The 15,065-nt window shown below is 42.5% G+C and overlaps 1 protein-coding gene across 4 annotated transcripts in view; it reads left to right on the top strand.

Annotated features, from left to right (window-relative positions):
- Positions 1-1,939: 1,939 nt before the first annotated feature.
- Positions 1,940-15,065, top strand: part of CELF2 (CUGBP Elav-like family member 2) — a 1,322,506-nt gene continuing 1,309,380 nt past the window's right edge. The window contains exon 1 of one of the 4 annotated variants that reach the window (XM_078676820.1): positions 1,940-2,094. In XM_078676820.1, the coding sequence (XP_078532946.1) occupies positions 2,045-2,094 (50 nt within the window). In that variant the 5' untranslated portion in view covers positions 1,940-2,044. The remainder of the gene's footprint in view (positions 2,095-15,065) is intronic. The other 3 variants (XM_078676813.1, XM_078676806.1, XM_078676897.1) reach the window with 3 other exon arrangements.

Genomic DNA, 15,065 nt, shown 5'->3' with positions numbered 1-15,065 from the left:
CAGCCACTGCCCCTGCAGAGTCTGCGAGTGCTACTCACTGACGACAGCCTCTGCCACACCATGCAGAGACATTTGTCGATGAGCGGGTATGACTGATCACCAGACTGGAAGGCCTTGGGGGACCTGTTCTGCAATAGCTCTTCAGGCACTGGGACACTTAACTTTATTGGAGTGGGACTCCTCAGACTCACCTGCTAGTGAGGCTTAACCTGAATGTCAGCTATAGTATATGGGGAATAACCACTGAGAGGAAAGTGGGACTCAGGGTACTGCCTATTGACATTAGAGCCCTGACCTCAGGGAGCTGTGTGTATTGTTTGTGTATGGTATGCCGTATTTCACTTTGTAGTTGTGTATATATATAAATATATATATATATATATATATATATATATATATATATATATATATATATATATATATATGCACACTGGATGGTTCCTTTATCCTCGCTTTGTCGGCGCTTCCTGGGAGGTGCGTTGCTTATGCGGATGAACACCACCGCTGGTAATTGCAAAACAACGTCTTCAAGAAGACAATAAAGCCGCGACTACAGCCAAATTCTTTCCCGAAAGTTAATTTGTTTTTTAATCCATTTGAACACTAGCACAGGCTTGACCCACGCGTTCTGGTAGCTCCGTCTACCTTGATCAAGGTCAATCATTCATGTGTTTGCATTTAGTTTAAAACCGTTATTCTACAGGAAGTCATAATTACATCACTTCCTGTTGGTCAACAGAAGGGAAGAAGATCACCACCAAGCATTCTGGACTCTGTAGTCCCTTCCTTACTATGTCACGTTAATCAATTATAAATGCATCAAAGGAAAACATTTTTACTCATTATGTTTCATCCTGTTGATTTAACACATCAAGGTTTCGAATGTTTTGCACACTTTTTTTTTTTTACAAAATAAGGGGATTTCAATATTTGTCCATGTCCATAGCATGACTATTCCCATAATATGTGTTTTGGGGCGACTTCACAAAGGCATGTAAGAGTAAGCCAAAGACTACTACAGAGTACTATTTCACATACACATAAATGCCTTTAGGAATTGCCTCATTGAGTTTGTCATCTTTCTGTCAACAGGACTGCCTAGGCCTGTCCCTAGCCCCTCCCTCTTCCTCTCCAACCCCCCCCCCCCCCCCACGCACCCCCACCTCACTATACTCAACCGTGAGATGAGTTCCCACAGGAACTGTTTTCCTTTTGTGGCATTGTTCACACTAAAGGATGAAAAGTTATGAAGCTAAAATAACAGGAATACATGATCTCTCCAGATGTGCGGCTGGTACAACATTTTATGTTCTGAACTGTCTCGTTCCAAATTACAAAAATAGACCAGCACCGGAATAGAAGGTCACGTTGAATCTTGATCTAGGATTACAAAAAAATGCGAATCCGAAAATAAAGTGTCTGTGATACGCATAAACTGGATTCCAATGCTTGTGAAAAAAAAATGCTTTCTGTTCTGAAAGTATCGGTCCGTAAACACAAACAATAATTGGAAACCCTCTCAGAATCACATACAAGAAACCTCAGAGCTAAAAGGAACATCAGAAGGGGGACGCGTGGAGGCTGGAAGTAATCTGTAAATGATTGCTGGCAAAGTCTGAGGGCTCCGAACTGAGCTGTGTTTGTTCCAAGAGGAAAGCTAGAAGGGACTTGTTAATAAAGAGAGATTTGACAGAAAGCTGCGCGGGCTGTGTTATCAAATGTGATGAGAGATATATATATATTTCACTTTACATTTGATCAGTGGGAGACTTTTACAGCGCTTAAACGGCAGCGACAGGGGAAACCAGGTGGTGTGGGCGATGCAGCAAGGGCTATCTGTGGGGAAAGTTAACAGACAGTCGAGGGGAGGCTGATTTTAGAGGGGTGGAGAAAGATCTTGTGACAACTGCTTATCGGTGTGAGGGAGAGAGAGCGCGCGCCAGGGGCGGTGCTGGTGTCATCAGATCCCCACACCGCTCGCTCCATTGCTGTTGTTTTGTGTTGTCCTCTGGGCGCTGCTTGCTGACCCCCTCGGCGCTTTACAATGGATGTGCTCTCAGACTTGGATCCCTTGACTGGATGGAAAGTTTTAAGGTAGGTGTCCAACTGTCATATTAGTGTTTCTGTTTACGCGCAACCCCCTTGAAAACTGCATTTAAAGTTCCTGCTCTGACGTGAAACTGTGTGTTTGTGCCACAGCTCGCCAAATACATCGCCGACGGGAGGGATGCGGGGGTTATTATTTACGTCTTCCATGACTGGCAGGGCTCCTAGCATGATGTCACTTCTGTTGCTCCCTTGAAAACATGTTTGCAACAAAGAGCAACTTTCCAACCTTCAGAACAGAGGCAGTGCTAACGCGTAGCAGTCCCGCTGCCTTTGATACAAGGTGGAAAGTTATATAGTTTGTCTCTGGAGAAGCTGTGACCTCGTGCACCCGTTATGCCGCTCTGTTGGTAGTGCCAGTACCGTATCATGGCAGGTGTGAGTAGATTACCAGTTCTGTTTTTTTCCTGTCTTTCTTATAGTTGTAGTTTTGCATGTCCTGGTGTAAAACAGGGACTACAAACCCCGTAATACAAATAAAACATTAAAAAATGACCGTGCCAAGTGAAAACATGGGCTCCCTCTGCGTAATAATTTACAGTTCGTGGTATCATGCATTGCTTGGGACGATTATGCAGTGCACATTGCTTTCTGTTGATGGTTCAAATGACTGCCATCGCACAAACCTGCACATGGGAAGTGTGTCAGTTGAGTCTAGGTCATAGGACCCATGTGTGAGAAGCGCAACTGAGCCACGTGTTTCCATTGCATGCTGGGACTTGTAGGACAAAAAAGGCATTCAGCTTTTTGGAAATATCGATGTTTTCTGAGCAGGAGTTCATAATATTGAAGAGGTATGGCCGAGTCTACCTAGAGATCTCACATTCCCATGCATTATGTCTTTGCATTTTTGTTTAAAATTGACGCCATGTCGTCAAAGGCACATTTAAGTTCTGAACTCTGGACTTTATTGTACATACATTGTAAATAAATTGTTTTCGATTGTGTTAGTCCAGTGTGTTCATTTGAAATGAACCAAGACCACAATGTTCATAATACATTGGGCTGTTAAAGGAAAGTCCAGATCTAGAAAATGGCATGGATTACCAGTGGATGGGATTATTTCAAGCATTTTGCACGTTTTCTTTTTTTCTTTTCTCATTGAGGTGCCCAGTTGTGACAGGTATGTCCAAACGTAGCTCCTATTGTGTCACGAGAATCAAGCTGCCCCCACTGATAGGGGCATAACAGGGCCACAACTGGTCTAGGGTTGCATGTGTTCCCATTTAGAGCAGGTGTGTCCATATACTTCAGGGGGACAGGTTTTTTGCAGGGCAAAGTCTAATTTATTTAGGGTTAATCCCTGTCTTTGGTGGCTCAGGGAACAAACATCGATGGACTGCAATGTGGCTCAGAGTAATTACCAGTATCTAGATTTAAACATTTCACCCAGCACTTTTTCTTGTTTTTTCCCCCTGATGGCATGGAGTCATCTGGTACACATATTCTAGTTTTCCTTTCTCTTTTATCAGTTCAGGACTGGCCCATAACCATCAGACCTTTTGGCCTTCAGAAAACTTTGATGTTTTCTGGGGATAGTATTTTGTTAAGGCGCTACAGATGTTACTTACAAACTTTTTGTAATGGCAGCTTCTTGGCGCAAAGCGACAAAAAGCATTGCATCTCTTTCTTTACCATTAGAAAGCGCGGCATGTGCAGCCCAAAATGCGAAGCGCTATGCAAGTGCAAAGTTGTGCAGCAAAAGGACATGCAATAAGCCAAAGTGTTCTCAGGCTCTCCTTTTGCATTCTGGTACTAAAAGTTGTGTTTTGCCCTTTATAAATGCAGTGTAGATGCGAGAATATAAAACAAAAATAACAAGCATTGGCAAAGTTAGTTTATGTGTCTGTGGTAAACGGGTGCAATGGTTACATATCTTTTTATTTTTTGCCACAAAAAAAGAAGAAAAAAACAAAATATACCATTGCCTAAATGTGACGGCTGTATGCTTGTTATAAAACATTTAAATAAAAAAAAGAATGAGCCACTACATGTAATTTGAATGAAACAGTATGGGTGTTTCCTAGCAGGCAGGTGTACTGAAAACAGGTGTGGGTATCCTTTTCACTTTTAATGTACATCAAAGGAAAATGTGAGTCCTAGTGGTGCAAAGAAAAAGTAGTGTTTGATTTTGAAATTACAGTAACCTGAAGATATAGCTTAAACACACGATGATGACAAAAAATATATGAAAACACAGAGAAGAATGGAAGAAAGTAGTAGCAAAGTAAAGTTTGCTCACCAAACCTGGCACTGAAGTTCTATTCTTTTTTTTTTTTACAGGGGCGGCCTTAGGCATGTGCAAGCTGTGCACCTGCACAGGGCCACCAAATCCCAGGGGCCTCCACGCCAATATATATCCTTAATATAATAATCCTCTGAGGATGGATACATATTTGCGTGGCGGCCCCTGGCAGGGATTTGGCGGCCTCCGACTCTGTTTCACTTCCTAACACCCTGACCCCCCCCCCCCCCCCTCCTGAGCTCCGGGGAGCTCTGCCCCGCCCAGACCCCCTCTTCCAGGGCCCCCTGCCTACGCTTCCTGCCCAGGGCCACCATGAGCCTAGAGCCGCCCCTGTTTTTGAGAAGGATGTGCACACGTGATCAGCAGAAATACAGCCACCACAATGTAAGGGGGCCAGTGGCCAAAGTAGGACGACACATTGTCCCATACTGCATGCTGTGGTGAGCAGGAGCACCACGGGAATACTAGTTGAACAGGCCAATGAATGGAGAGGGGAAACACGAATCTCCTATGTGTATGAAGATATAGTATTTTTTTTTATTTATGATTTGTTTTAATATAACATGAGGATGGTGTTACTGTTAAAGCTGTCTTTAGGCCAGGCCTAAAAAAACTGTTTGGCTGCACAATTTGTGACGGATGGGGGACAAATAAAGAACTTTAAATTCAACCTTAAATACATTTTAACATGGATTTGAAGCATGTCACTCCGCGCTGGTGAGTTGCCCTACTTCAGCTGTGAGAGATGTTCTGTCAGCGTGCCTTTTTAGCTTTCAGAACATTTTTGTTTTTGTACGTGACATCTTGCGGTTATTTATTTATTTTTTTATATTTTTATTGGTATTTTCACGTTACAATATGTGACATGACATATAACACATATCAACATTTCGCGGCTGAACCCGCCGGGCACTTGCCTTACAGTAATGGCTACATGTAATTATGGGGCAAACAATTGGGCAAAACAGCCTGCGCTCATTTTCCCTTCTGACTTGTACAAAAATAACATTGAACATGTAGGTCTTGCGGATGATCTCGTGTCTAGAAGATACATATAACATAACATAGAGCGTGTAGGCCTTGCGGATTATCTCGTGTCTAGAAGATACATATAACATTACATAAAACATGTAGGTCTTTGGCTGTTGTTTTGTGGTTGACCGTTAGCCTCGTGGGGGAGTTTGAAAACCACTGAGTATTCGTCGCCCCATCATGCTGCTTTGCCTAGCCGAACACTTGTGGGGGTAAATTCCTGCTGATATAGTCTAATTTACGTTGATTATGGGGGTTTGTGAGGGTCTAGGAATTTGTCAAGTGTTGACCACATCCCTCTTTTGGGGTGCTTCCACGGTGTGCTTCTTAGTGCTGTGTTGTCTGCTCCCCTAAGGTATGTCACCCACTTCAGCCACCCCTTCAACGCGGCTTTGGTTGTGTCCTTCCATTTGGCTAGGACTGTTTTGACTGCTATCGTTAGGAGGAAGTCCAGGAGGTTTCCGTCTTGTTGTGTGGCTATAGGCGCCGTAATGTGTGCTGTGGTGATTGTGGCAAATTCTTCTTTTAGGGTGCAGCCTAGGGCCTTATTAATGAATTTGAACACATCTTTCCAGAAATTTCTAACCTTAATACATTGGAAGATAAGGTGCGCTAGGTCACCCTTTTCCGAGACACCGTTCCAACAGCAGTCACTTTCGGTCAGTCCTAATGCCGCTAAGCGAGCTGGTGTCCAGTATGCTTGGTGTAGTAGCCAGAATTTTGCCTGCGCTAACACTGAAGAAGATCATGTTTTTCGATGGGGCCGCCCAGAGGGTGTGTGTCTCTTGCTCAGTAAGTGTGGCATCTAGCTGTGTTTGCCAGTACCTGGTATTTTTAGCCGTTAGTTTGGAGGAACCAGGGCGGAGAAGCTTGTATAGGTGGGACACCTGATGGCCCACTTTGTTTAGGTCCTCCATATACTGACGTTCAGAAAAGTCTGAGGAATGGCCATGTAGCTGGCTTGGCACAACATGAGATCTGTTACATGGTGGTGGTGGTGGGGTGCGTTAGTGTATTTATTAAGCAAAACAACACTGCATCATGGTCCTTGTAGTTTTCTCATATATATCGGCCTAAAAGTCCAAAGAATTAAAATACATTGGGCAGGCGAAGAAAGACGGTCTCCAGGTAGTAAAAGACACTAAGCAGCTCCAGTGTCAATATTTTTACGATGTCTTAGTTCGTGCGGAGTGAGACATGCTTTACACAAGCAGCTTGGTTCAGCGTCAACAATGACGTCCTCTGAGCTTGTAGTGAAGTACCGCGTTTATTTTGGACATCACATGTTCGGAGTTGGGCTCTCTTATTGGTGAGACACAACCAGAAGTGTCGGTTTTTGCCCAGCTCGTGTCGGTGGTTCCACATTTCAGGCCAGGGTCAGCAGCGGCCGGGGATGTTATGTTAGACCCATGAGGTCAGTTTCAAGTCCTGCTGCTCAATAAATATTTAGTTCCCCACACGTCCAAGCATGCCACGTGCAGGCTGAAGGGTGATGTAAGCCAGGGCCTTCTCCGGGTTGTGTTTCACTCGGGCTGCAGCGCACCATATATGTCTCTGCGGGAGGCTGCAGGCCGTCGCCACCGTCCTCTGAGTAAGTATCTGTCACACTTGGAGTGTACACCATTCCCCGGTAACTTCGCGGAGGTAAAGCATACCTTTTGGATGGTTTAGGTATTCTTCAAAGATTCATCGTTTAATAAAGTCTGTGTATGATTTAAAACCGATTCTGTCCAGGCACGCTATTCAGCTGTTATTGGTATTGCAAGTTACAGTACATAAAAGTTTTATGCAAGTGTTTGGAGGGGGGTGCGGTGTGGTTTTAGTGCCTGTTTGTGGCGAGACCAAGACGATGCAAAAGATCAGTGAAAGGAAGAAAAGAGATAGAGGGGATGAGTGTGAAACGTTACCCTCTATATATTTGAACATTCACCTACAGTTTTTAAAACGTATTTGTTTATGTTGTGTCTTATTAGCGCAAGTATAGCTCTTAGAATCGTTTCTTTAAAGGCGTGAAAGACTTATCTTGCCTATTTTAATTAGATCTGATTAACTCATGTTTCTCTCCGCATTCTGCTATTTTTGCAGGCCCATTATACATGCGGGACTACCAGTACCAGAAAGCAAAGAGGAACTAAACCCTATGTGAGCTATTGAGAAACCTGCAATTCCTGTAGTTGGATTTTTTTTTTAACAGGCGGAAAGACTGTTTCAGTTTTGGGAAATAAGGTCCACAAAATCGTGTTCAGCAGATAAACCATTTATAATCTGCATAAATCATACCTTGGATGAACTATTTAGGCCTGCTCAATGGTGAAATATTGTTTCAACTCAAATCCGCAACATTTTTGGGAATTGTTCAATTTTCATGATTTTTGGCTGCGAATCCAGTTTCGAGGTTGGAGAGGGTTGAGCCACAAACACATTTGCGCGACCGCATGCTATCCTGGGGTGGGTTTAGGATTAGGGGGCGTGGTCGGAGGGTAGATCATTTTCCGGAAGTGCCTGCAAACAGAAACGGAAAGCTTTATTCATTTTCATTTTTTACTCTCTTTCAAAAATGTTCGAAATGGTAAACAAACGCAGATGCGAAGGCCACGCACATCTGATTTTCATAAAATGGTTCTTACTATTACGAGCATGAATTACAAAAAAAACCCTCTTACTTCTTAGAAAAAGAAGTTTAGAGAATTACATACAATTCGTTCACCCAGCGAGCATTGCTGTTCCGCATGGGGCGGGGGGGGGGGGCAAGGGGGGTCTCGTTATTGACATTCTAGCCCTGTAGATAAAGTAAACACACTTCTCCATGAACTAGACACTATTTGTTGGTGAAACTAGAGTCCTGGATCTCTCTAATCAAATGCAGGCTTCTGTTCACATGGATGTCCACACAACCTCTCTAGTTCTCATGCCAACCCTTCCCCACTGACACACGACCTCACTAGTGATGGCGTTGTCTTCTCCTTACAGACACCGATAGAGCATCACTTAACACGCGCCTTCCCGAAACCAAGAATAATCTACACCACCAGTCGAGCTCCATGGACGCCCCTATACATATACTCGTGGCTTTACTATGTTATTGTTTCTTCCACATACACATGTGCGCCTGGCGTAGACACCCCTAGTCTTACACCTACAACTTACATACACACCTATTCAATTTATGTCCTGCGTCTTTTTGCTTTCCTTAAACAGACAAATATAGTGTCCAGCTCCATTCCTATACATCAACATAGCCTTCCTAGCCATAGTCTTGTGTCTTCTTCCTTGATACACATGTGGCTCCTCTAGTGCAAGGCCTCTGCCTTCTTCATACAGAAGCGCATATGGCTTCAAAGCTTGGTGGCCATGGCCTTCACCACGAAAGAACTGGTCCTTGTTGTTTTTTCTCCCTCTGCAGATGCACATGTGATCACTGGTCCAAGTTAATTTCTTGTCTCATATAGAAAATAACCTACTGTCGAAGCTCGCCCGTACCCTTCACCATACAGACAGAACAATTTAATCTCAACAAGTTTAGTTTGATTGTCTTTGACCTGATGCTGTATATCACGAGTGAGCTCGGAGCACCCGCACACCAAACCAGAAAAAACACTGATCTAGCAGCATATCTGGGAAATCCTTCTTTATTTCCCTTATGGTGTTCAAAGTTACTAAGTCTGAGGCCTCACAACTTTGTGAATTTATTTTTAAAACTTTGCAAGTTTCATGAAGCAAATACCTTGGGAAGTAAAAAAAAAAAATCAGAACCGCTTCTGTGGCCCTTGTTGCATCTTGACATTTTTAAAGCAAATTCCAGACTGCCTCTGGAAATACAGCTATATTGACTGGTATAGAGAGGAGTATCCACAGAGGTCACTCGTGACCCGATATATTGGACCAGAACCGATAACCCAACTCATTACTGATCAGTGAGTTGCTATAGTATAGTCCATGATGGAAGCTGATGCTCTCTGCCTCAATATGGAGACCTTTAACCAGGCTCATCCTGAACAGTGAGATGCTATAGTATAGTCCATGATGAAAACTGGTACTCCCTGCCCCAGTATGGAGACCTTTAACCAGGCTTATCCTGAACAGTGAGATGCTATAGTATAGTCCACAATGGAAGCCGACGCTCTCTGCTCCAGTATGGAGACCTTTAACCAGGCTTATCCTGAACAGTGAGATGCTATAATATTGCTCACAATAGAAGCTGACGCTGTCTGCCCCAGTTTGGAGACCTTTAACCAGGCTCATCCTGAACAGTGAGATGCTATAGTATATTCCATGATGGAAGCTGACGCTGTCTGCCCCAGTATGGAGACCTTTATCCAGACTCATGCTGTATAGTGAGATGCTATAGTATAGTCCATGATAGAAGCTGACGCTCTCTGCCTCAGTATGGAGACCATTAACCAGGCTCATCCTGAATAGTGAGATGCTGTAGCATAGTCCATGATAGAAGCTGAAGATCTGTTCCCCAGTATGGAGACTTGGACACAAGTTAGTGGTCTGATTTATTTTCTGTATTTGACAGGCTAGGGCTTGTTTCAAAAGTGCTGTTTATTAGTTGCTGCCTGTCGAGCACAAACTAGTTCCATATCCTCTTTTTGTTGTCAGTAGTATGTCTTTATTTGGGCACTTCCTCTTGGTCATACCATCAGTTCATGATAGAAGTCAATTGCAGCACCAGTCAAGGATTGGAGTGAACTATGCCCATTAGTCTGTGAATTAGTTCCACACGATAGGACAACCCAATAATACCTTAGGAGACTTAGTACAAATATACAAACAAAAATCGACTGCTGAAGGAGTAATTTTACAAATAAGCACTAAGTTAGTGGATTGATAAGTATGATCTCCAATCCCACCATCAAATTAATACTGCATTAAATTATTTGCATTAATTGTTCACCTATGAACAAATTATACTAGACGTACCCCTATATAACATGAATAAACATATGTATTAATTTAACAATAATTTCAGTATACAACAGGCAAGAAAAATAAGACCGAACTAAGAACTAAAGGGAACAGATAAGGAATCATTATTGAACTAGTGTTATACATAAATCAATTGAAAGTAATCTGCTAGTTCGTTTGTGTGTCGGGAAATGGGTATAAAGGGAAGAAGGAAGAACAAAGAAAAACATTAATACGTCAGTCATGAGAGATCTGTTTTACATTACATTCAGATGAATAGATTGAGGGAAAGCAAGAGGTAAATTATCATGTTCAACACAAATGTGTCACTCAAAGAAATGTGAATGAGGTACAATAGAGTATAATAGAGTACAGTTATCAACATGTTGGGTTTACAGCACATATAAAGTACAACCTGTTTACAGAGGTTTAGTGGAACAAGGTAGTTATCCATGGTTTTCCATATAGGTGTATGTTTGGATTTCCAAGCGGAATGTTGTAGAGCAATGTTGTTGGCACCCTTTATGAGTGATATCCAGTTTAACAAAGCCGTAAATGTGGCTTCATGGATGGATTTCCAGTTAGAGGTAATCATTTTAACTGCAGACATTAATAAGTGATGAAGTAGGAGGCTAGCAGCAAGACATTTAATATTAGGGTCAAGGAAGACCTTGCTAAGAAATGAAAATCCCTTCTTAGGGTTGTTATTAAAAAGCTTGCATATAAAGGAAAATATCTCGTCCCAGAAAGGACCCATTGATTTGCAATGGAAGATTACGTTTGCTAGGTCCCCTGTTTCTTTCTTACAGTTCCAGCAGACAGGACTGTCTAGGATTTGTAGGGTGTGTAGGTGGGAGGGGGTCCAAAAGGTTCTATGGATGAGCCAATATTTACTTTGGGAAAGTGCAGAGGATATTTTGTGTGGGGCTACAGGTTTTCAGATGGTGTTCCATTATGGTTCAGATGTGGGGGTAAAAGACTGAGAGTCCCAGTTTGTGCCAAAGGGAAGCTATATTGGAAAACTTAATACAGGAGGGTATTGTTATATTAATGGATAATGGAGCATTACGAGTGTTTTTTTGGATATATATTTGGGCGTGGTGAGATGATTGAAGATGACTTTCAGTACTATTGCAGGATGTCGTTGTCCAACCTAGCTCTTTCCACTTCTAGCCAGGTGGGTATGTATATGTCAGATGTGGAAAGGCAGTGTGTGCTCTGTTTAGCTAGAAAGGCAGTCCAGTAGTTTATAAAATTAGCAAGATTGACTCCCCCTAGTACATAGGGAAAGCTGGAGTTTCTTCAGAGAGATTCTCACTCTTTTACCTAGCAATATGAAGTTTGTGATCAGTTTAACTAAATTGCAATGGAAGTCTTCTGAAAGTAATAAGGGCACCATACTGATCAAGTTATTAATTATAGGGGTGACCATCATTTTTATGGTTTCTATACATCCCCACCAGGTGATCAGTTTTGGTGGCCAGCTTTCTAATAGTTGTGGGTTTTTTTTAGGGTGAACTTTTGGTTGTGTTTTATAGTGTTGATAATATCGGCTCCAAATTCGATGCCTAAATATTTGATGTAGTGGGGTTGCCAGGTCAAACTTGAGTATCCTACCAGGTCTTTTGTACCGAAAGAGTTGAGGGATTTAACTTTTGACTTGTTTCTGTTTCATTTAAATCCAGAATCTTTTGAGTATTGTTCAGTTGTTTCAATATGTCTGTAGGGAGGATTTGGGCTTATCCATGACAATTAAGACGTGATCTGTGTAAGCAGACAATTTTACTATATTAATGTAGAAATTCATTCCTGTTATGTTAGGGTTTCTGTTAATATCTAGAATGAGGGGTTTGAGAGCTAGCCGAAAGAGGGATGTGGAAAGGGGAGAACCTTGCCTAGTACCTTTTCCCAGTTTGAATGGTTGGGACAGGGAGCCGCTTTTTACAGATATGTGAACTTGTGTTACTCTAAAAGGCTGAATAGGCTGTGTCTGCTCTGCACAATACTGCCCTCGCCTCCTGTACTGAAGCTGGATCAGGGAGTACAGAACCAGTTTTTGCTGAGCTCAAAGATTCCTGCAACAAAGACTAAAAACAGATAATGGGTTTTAAATATTAGACCTAAAACCCCAGAACTTTAGATTACTTCTGGAAAAAAGAGGAACCTATGCCAAGAGAGGAAAGCTGAAAAGTGGTAAGGCGGATACTGCCCTTTGCTGTGTATTGCTTTGCTGGGTTGACCTGCAGGTGCTGCTTCTGCCATGGAAAGGACAAAGACTGGAACTTTTCCTGTGAACCTGCTTTTGAGGAATCTCCAAGGCCTTGTGTGTGCTTGCCTCCTGTTCTGATATGTCAGGGACACAAATCTTTCTTGAACTCCACTGCAGGGAGTTCTGACCTACCAGGAGGTGCCTGTTCCAGTTCTGGGCTTCTGGAGGCTGTTCCTGTTGCTGGGAGCTGAAAAAGCTAGAAGAAACCAAGAATATAGATGCATCACCCTTCTAGCACCTGTTTTTCCAATGCCGCACTGCCGAGCAGGGAAATTTCCGCATACCACCGCTGGCTGTCTAAAGAAATCCATGCAGCACCTGGCAGCGGCTCTAAGAACCACCCCACATTGAGTCCTGTACATGGATCTTTGAAGTCAAAGATATCCGCTCCGGTTCCAACACAGGCCCTGCTGTGTGGCTAAAAGAATCAAGGCATCATGGGACCGCGGCTGAAGAAATTGACACAGCGCCTGTTTGCCACTGCCGCAGTGACCTCCAGTGTGTCCAGATTACCACTCATCGCCCCTGTGCGGCAAGTTTTCCAAAGCGTCACCAATAGACCAGAACAGTCTTGGAATCGACCCATCACTTCCCCCTACAGTCTGGATTCGACGGATCACTTCTTCTGAATGCAGCAGAACTGTCGCATTGCCTCCCCAAGGACTCAGAAACCAATGCATTGCTGTGTTTTCCAAAGCTTCAGTTCTCTGCGGCTGTTTGCCTTGTGGATTTTGACGCATTTTAGGTACTTTTTGTAAAAGCCACACATCCATAGTTGTCTTTGGACAGAATTGCTTGAAACCTTGTAAAAGTCACATTTTGAATTGTGTATGTTGGATTTTTTTCATTTTGGTCTTATTTGGTTTAGATAAAGATACTTTATTTTTCAAAACTGGTGTGGTGTCCGTTTGCAGTGTTCTTACTGTGTTACTGTGTTACTGTGTGCAAATACTTTGCACATTGCCTTCGGAATAAGCCTGGCTTCTTGGGCCAAGCGACCAAGGGGTTGAATAGGGGTTGTCTACAGTGTGTAACTCCCTTACCCTGACTAGAAGGATAGGTCTGTACTTGTACATAGGGTGCATACCTCTGCCAACTAGAGACCCCCATTTCTAACAGCCATGCACTTTTCTCTATTCAAGCCATGCCCCCCCATAATTCATCTTTGTTTAGGGTCAAGAAAACAGCACCTGCCACCTGTCTCCAAAATTCATAATCACAGAGTTGATCCAGACTTTTCCTTTTCCCCAGACTTGGAATTAATTGTTCTATCATGTAAGGGAAGGAAGTGATTGTGGCACTACGTGAATATTGGAATAAATTGAATCTCCAGTCAAATCTTGTGAATCACTAGGTGATTATTGGAATGAATGAATCTCTAGTCAAATCTTGTGTTTGTTGGATAAAACAGGTAGGATTTCTTTATGTTGCTTCAGTACATGGCTTGTAATTTGTTTACACTCAGTAATTGACTGCAGGTGATTGTGCAGATATAGACTCAATTTGCTACTAGTAGGAGTTGATTGTTCCACCATTACAGAATTTTAGAGTGTTGCCGCACCAGTTTAGATATTAGTTGATTTCTCATCAAGTTCCAGATTGAATTTTGACACGAAAATCCTTTTGGTGAGGTTTAGGATTTTCAGCATTTTTTATCAAATCTCACCTTACATAGAGATTGGGTTTTAAATGTACCTCCTGAAACGGAGTTTGAATAATTACTGGGAGGCAGTGGATGGTGTGCTGTGCATTCATTAGCCCATGTTTACTTTCAAATTAACTGCTTCTTTCAGATCAATGCAAAGAATATAACTGCACTCTACACATCTTGAAATGTAAGGATGTGGATGTGGAGCCCCAGGGATCCAATATCTTGTCTGTGGTCCTTCTCCTGCTCCTTGATCCAGAGAGGCTCAGGGGACAGATGTTTAAAAAAGAACACTGCTTATTGATATGTTTATCATGTTAATGACAATGTGGTGTCTGGGCTTTCCCAAGTGAGAGAAAACAAAATCTATGTGTTTCAAAAGTCCACGTGTAGCCTTTCAAAGCTGCCCTTTTTCAATTGAATGACCACTTCCACATCTTTTATTAGCAGTGCGCACTTCTATTTCTACTCTTGAGTCTCAGTATGAGACCTATTCTATTTCATGCAAGCCTTAAGCACGAGACACAGTCAATTCTCTACGCTTGTCTAACATTTCTCCTGTGGTTGCCTCAGAATATGTGACTCAACATCCGTTAAAAAGATATTGATACCAAAAGGAAGGAAGGAAGGAACGAAACGGTTATGTTTGGCAAGTACATTGCTTTCCTCTACATATATTTGTTTAAAAATTCCAGATCTCTTATAGAGTTCATTTCTTTACAGTGGGGCATATCTTTGCATTGAAATCATTTATATTGTCACCAATGAGCATTGGCTCTGGTATGTAATTACGTGGTATTTCTATAGTGCAAACCTAACCAAAAGGCAGCAGAGAGATTACATGGCCAAAGACC

Source organism: Lissotriton helveticus, chromosome 1_1, assembly GCF_964261635.1.
Source record: "Lissotriton helveticus chromosome 1_1, aLisHel1.1, whole genome shotgun sequence".
NCBI classification, from domain to species: Eukaryota; Metazoa; Chordata; class Amphibia; order Caudata; family Salamandridae; genus Lissotriton; species Lissotriton helveticus.
Note: the sequence above shows the minus strand (reverse complement) of the source record. Positions and strands in the feature narration are given on the sequence as shown.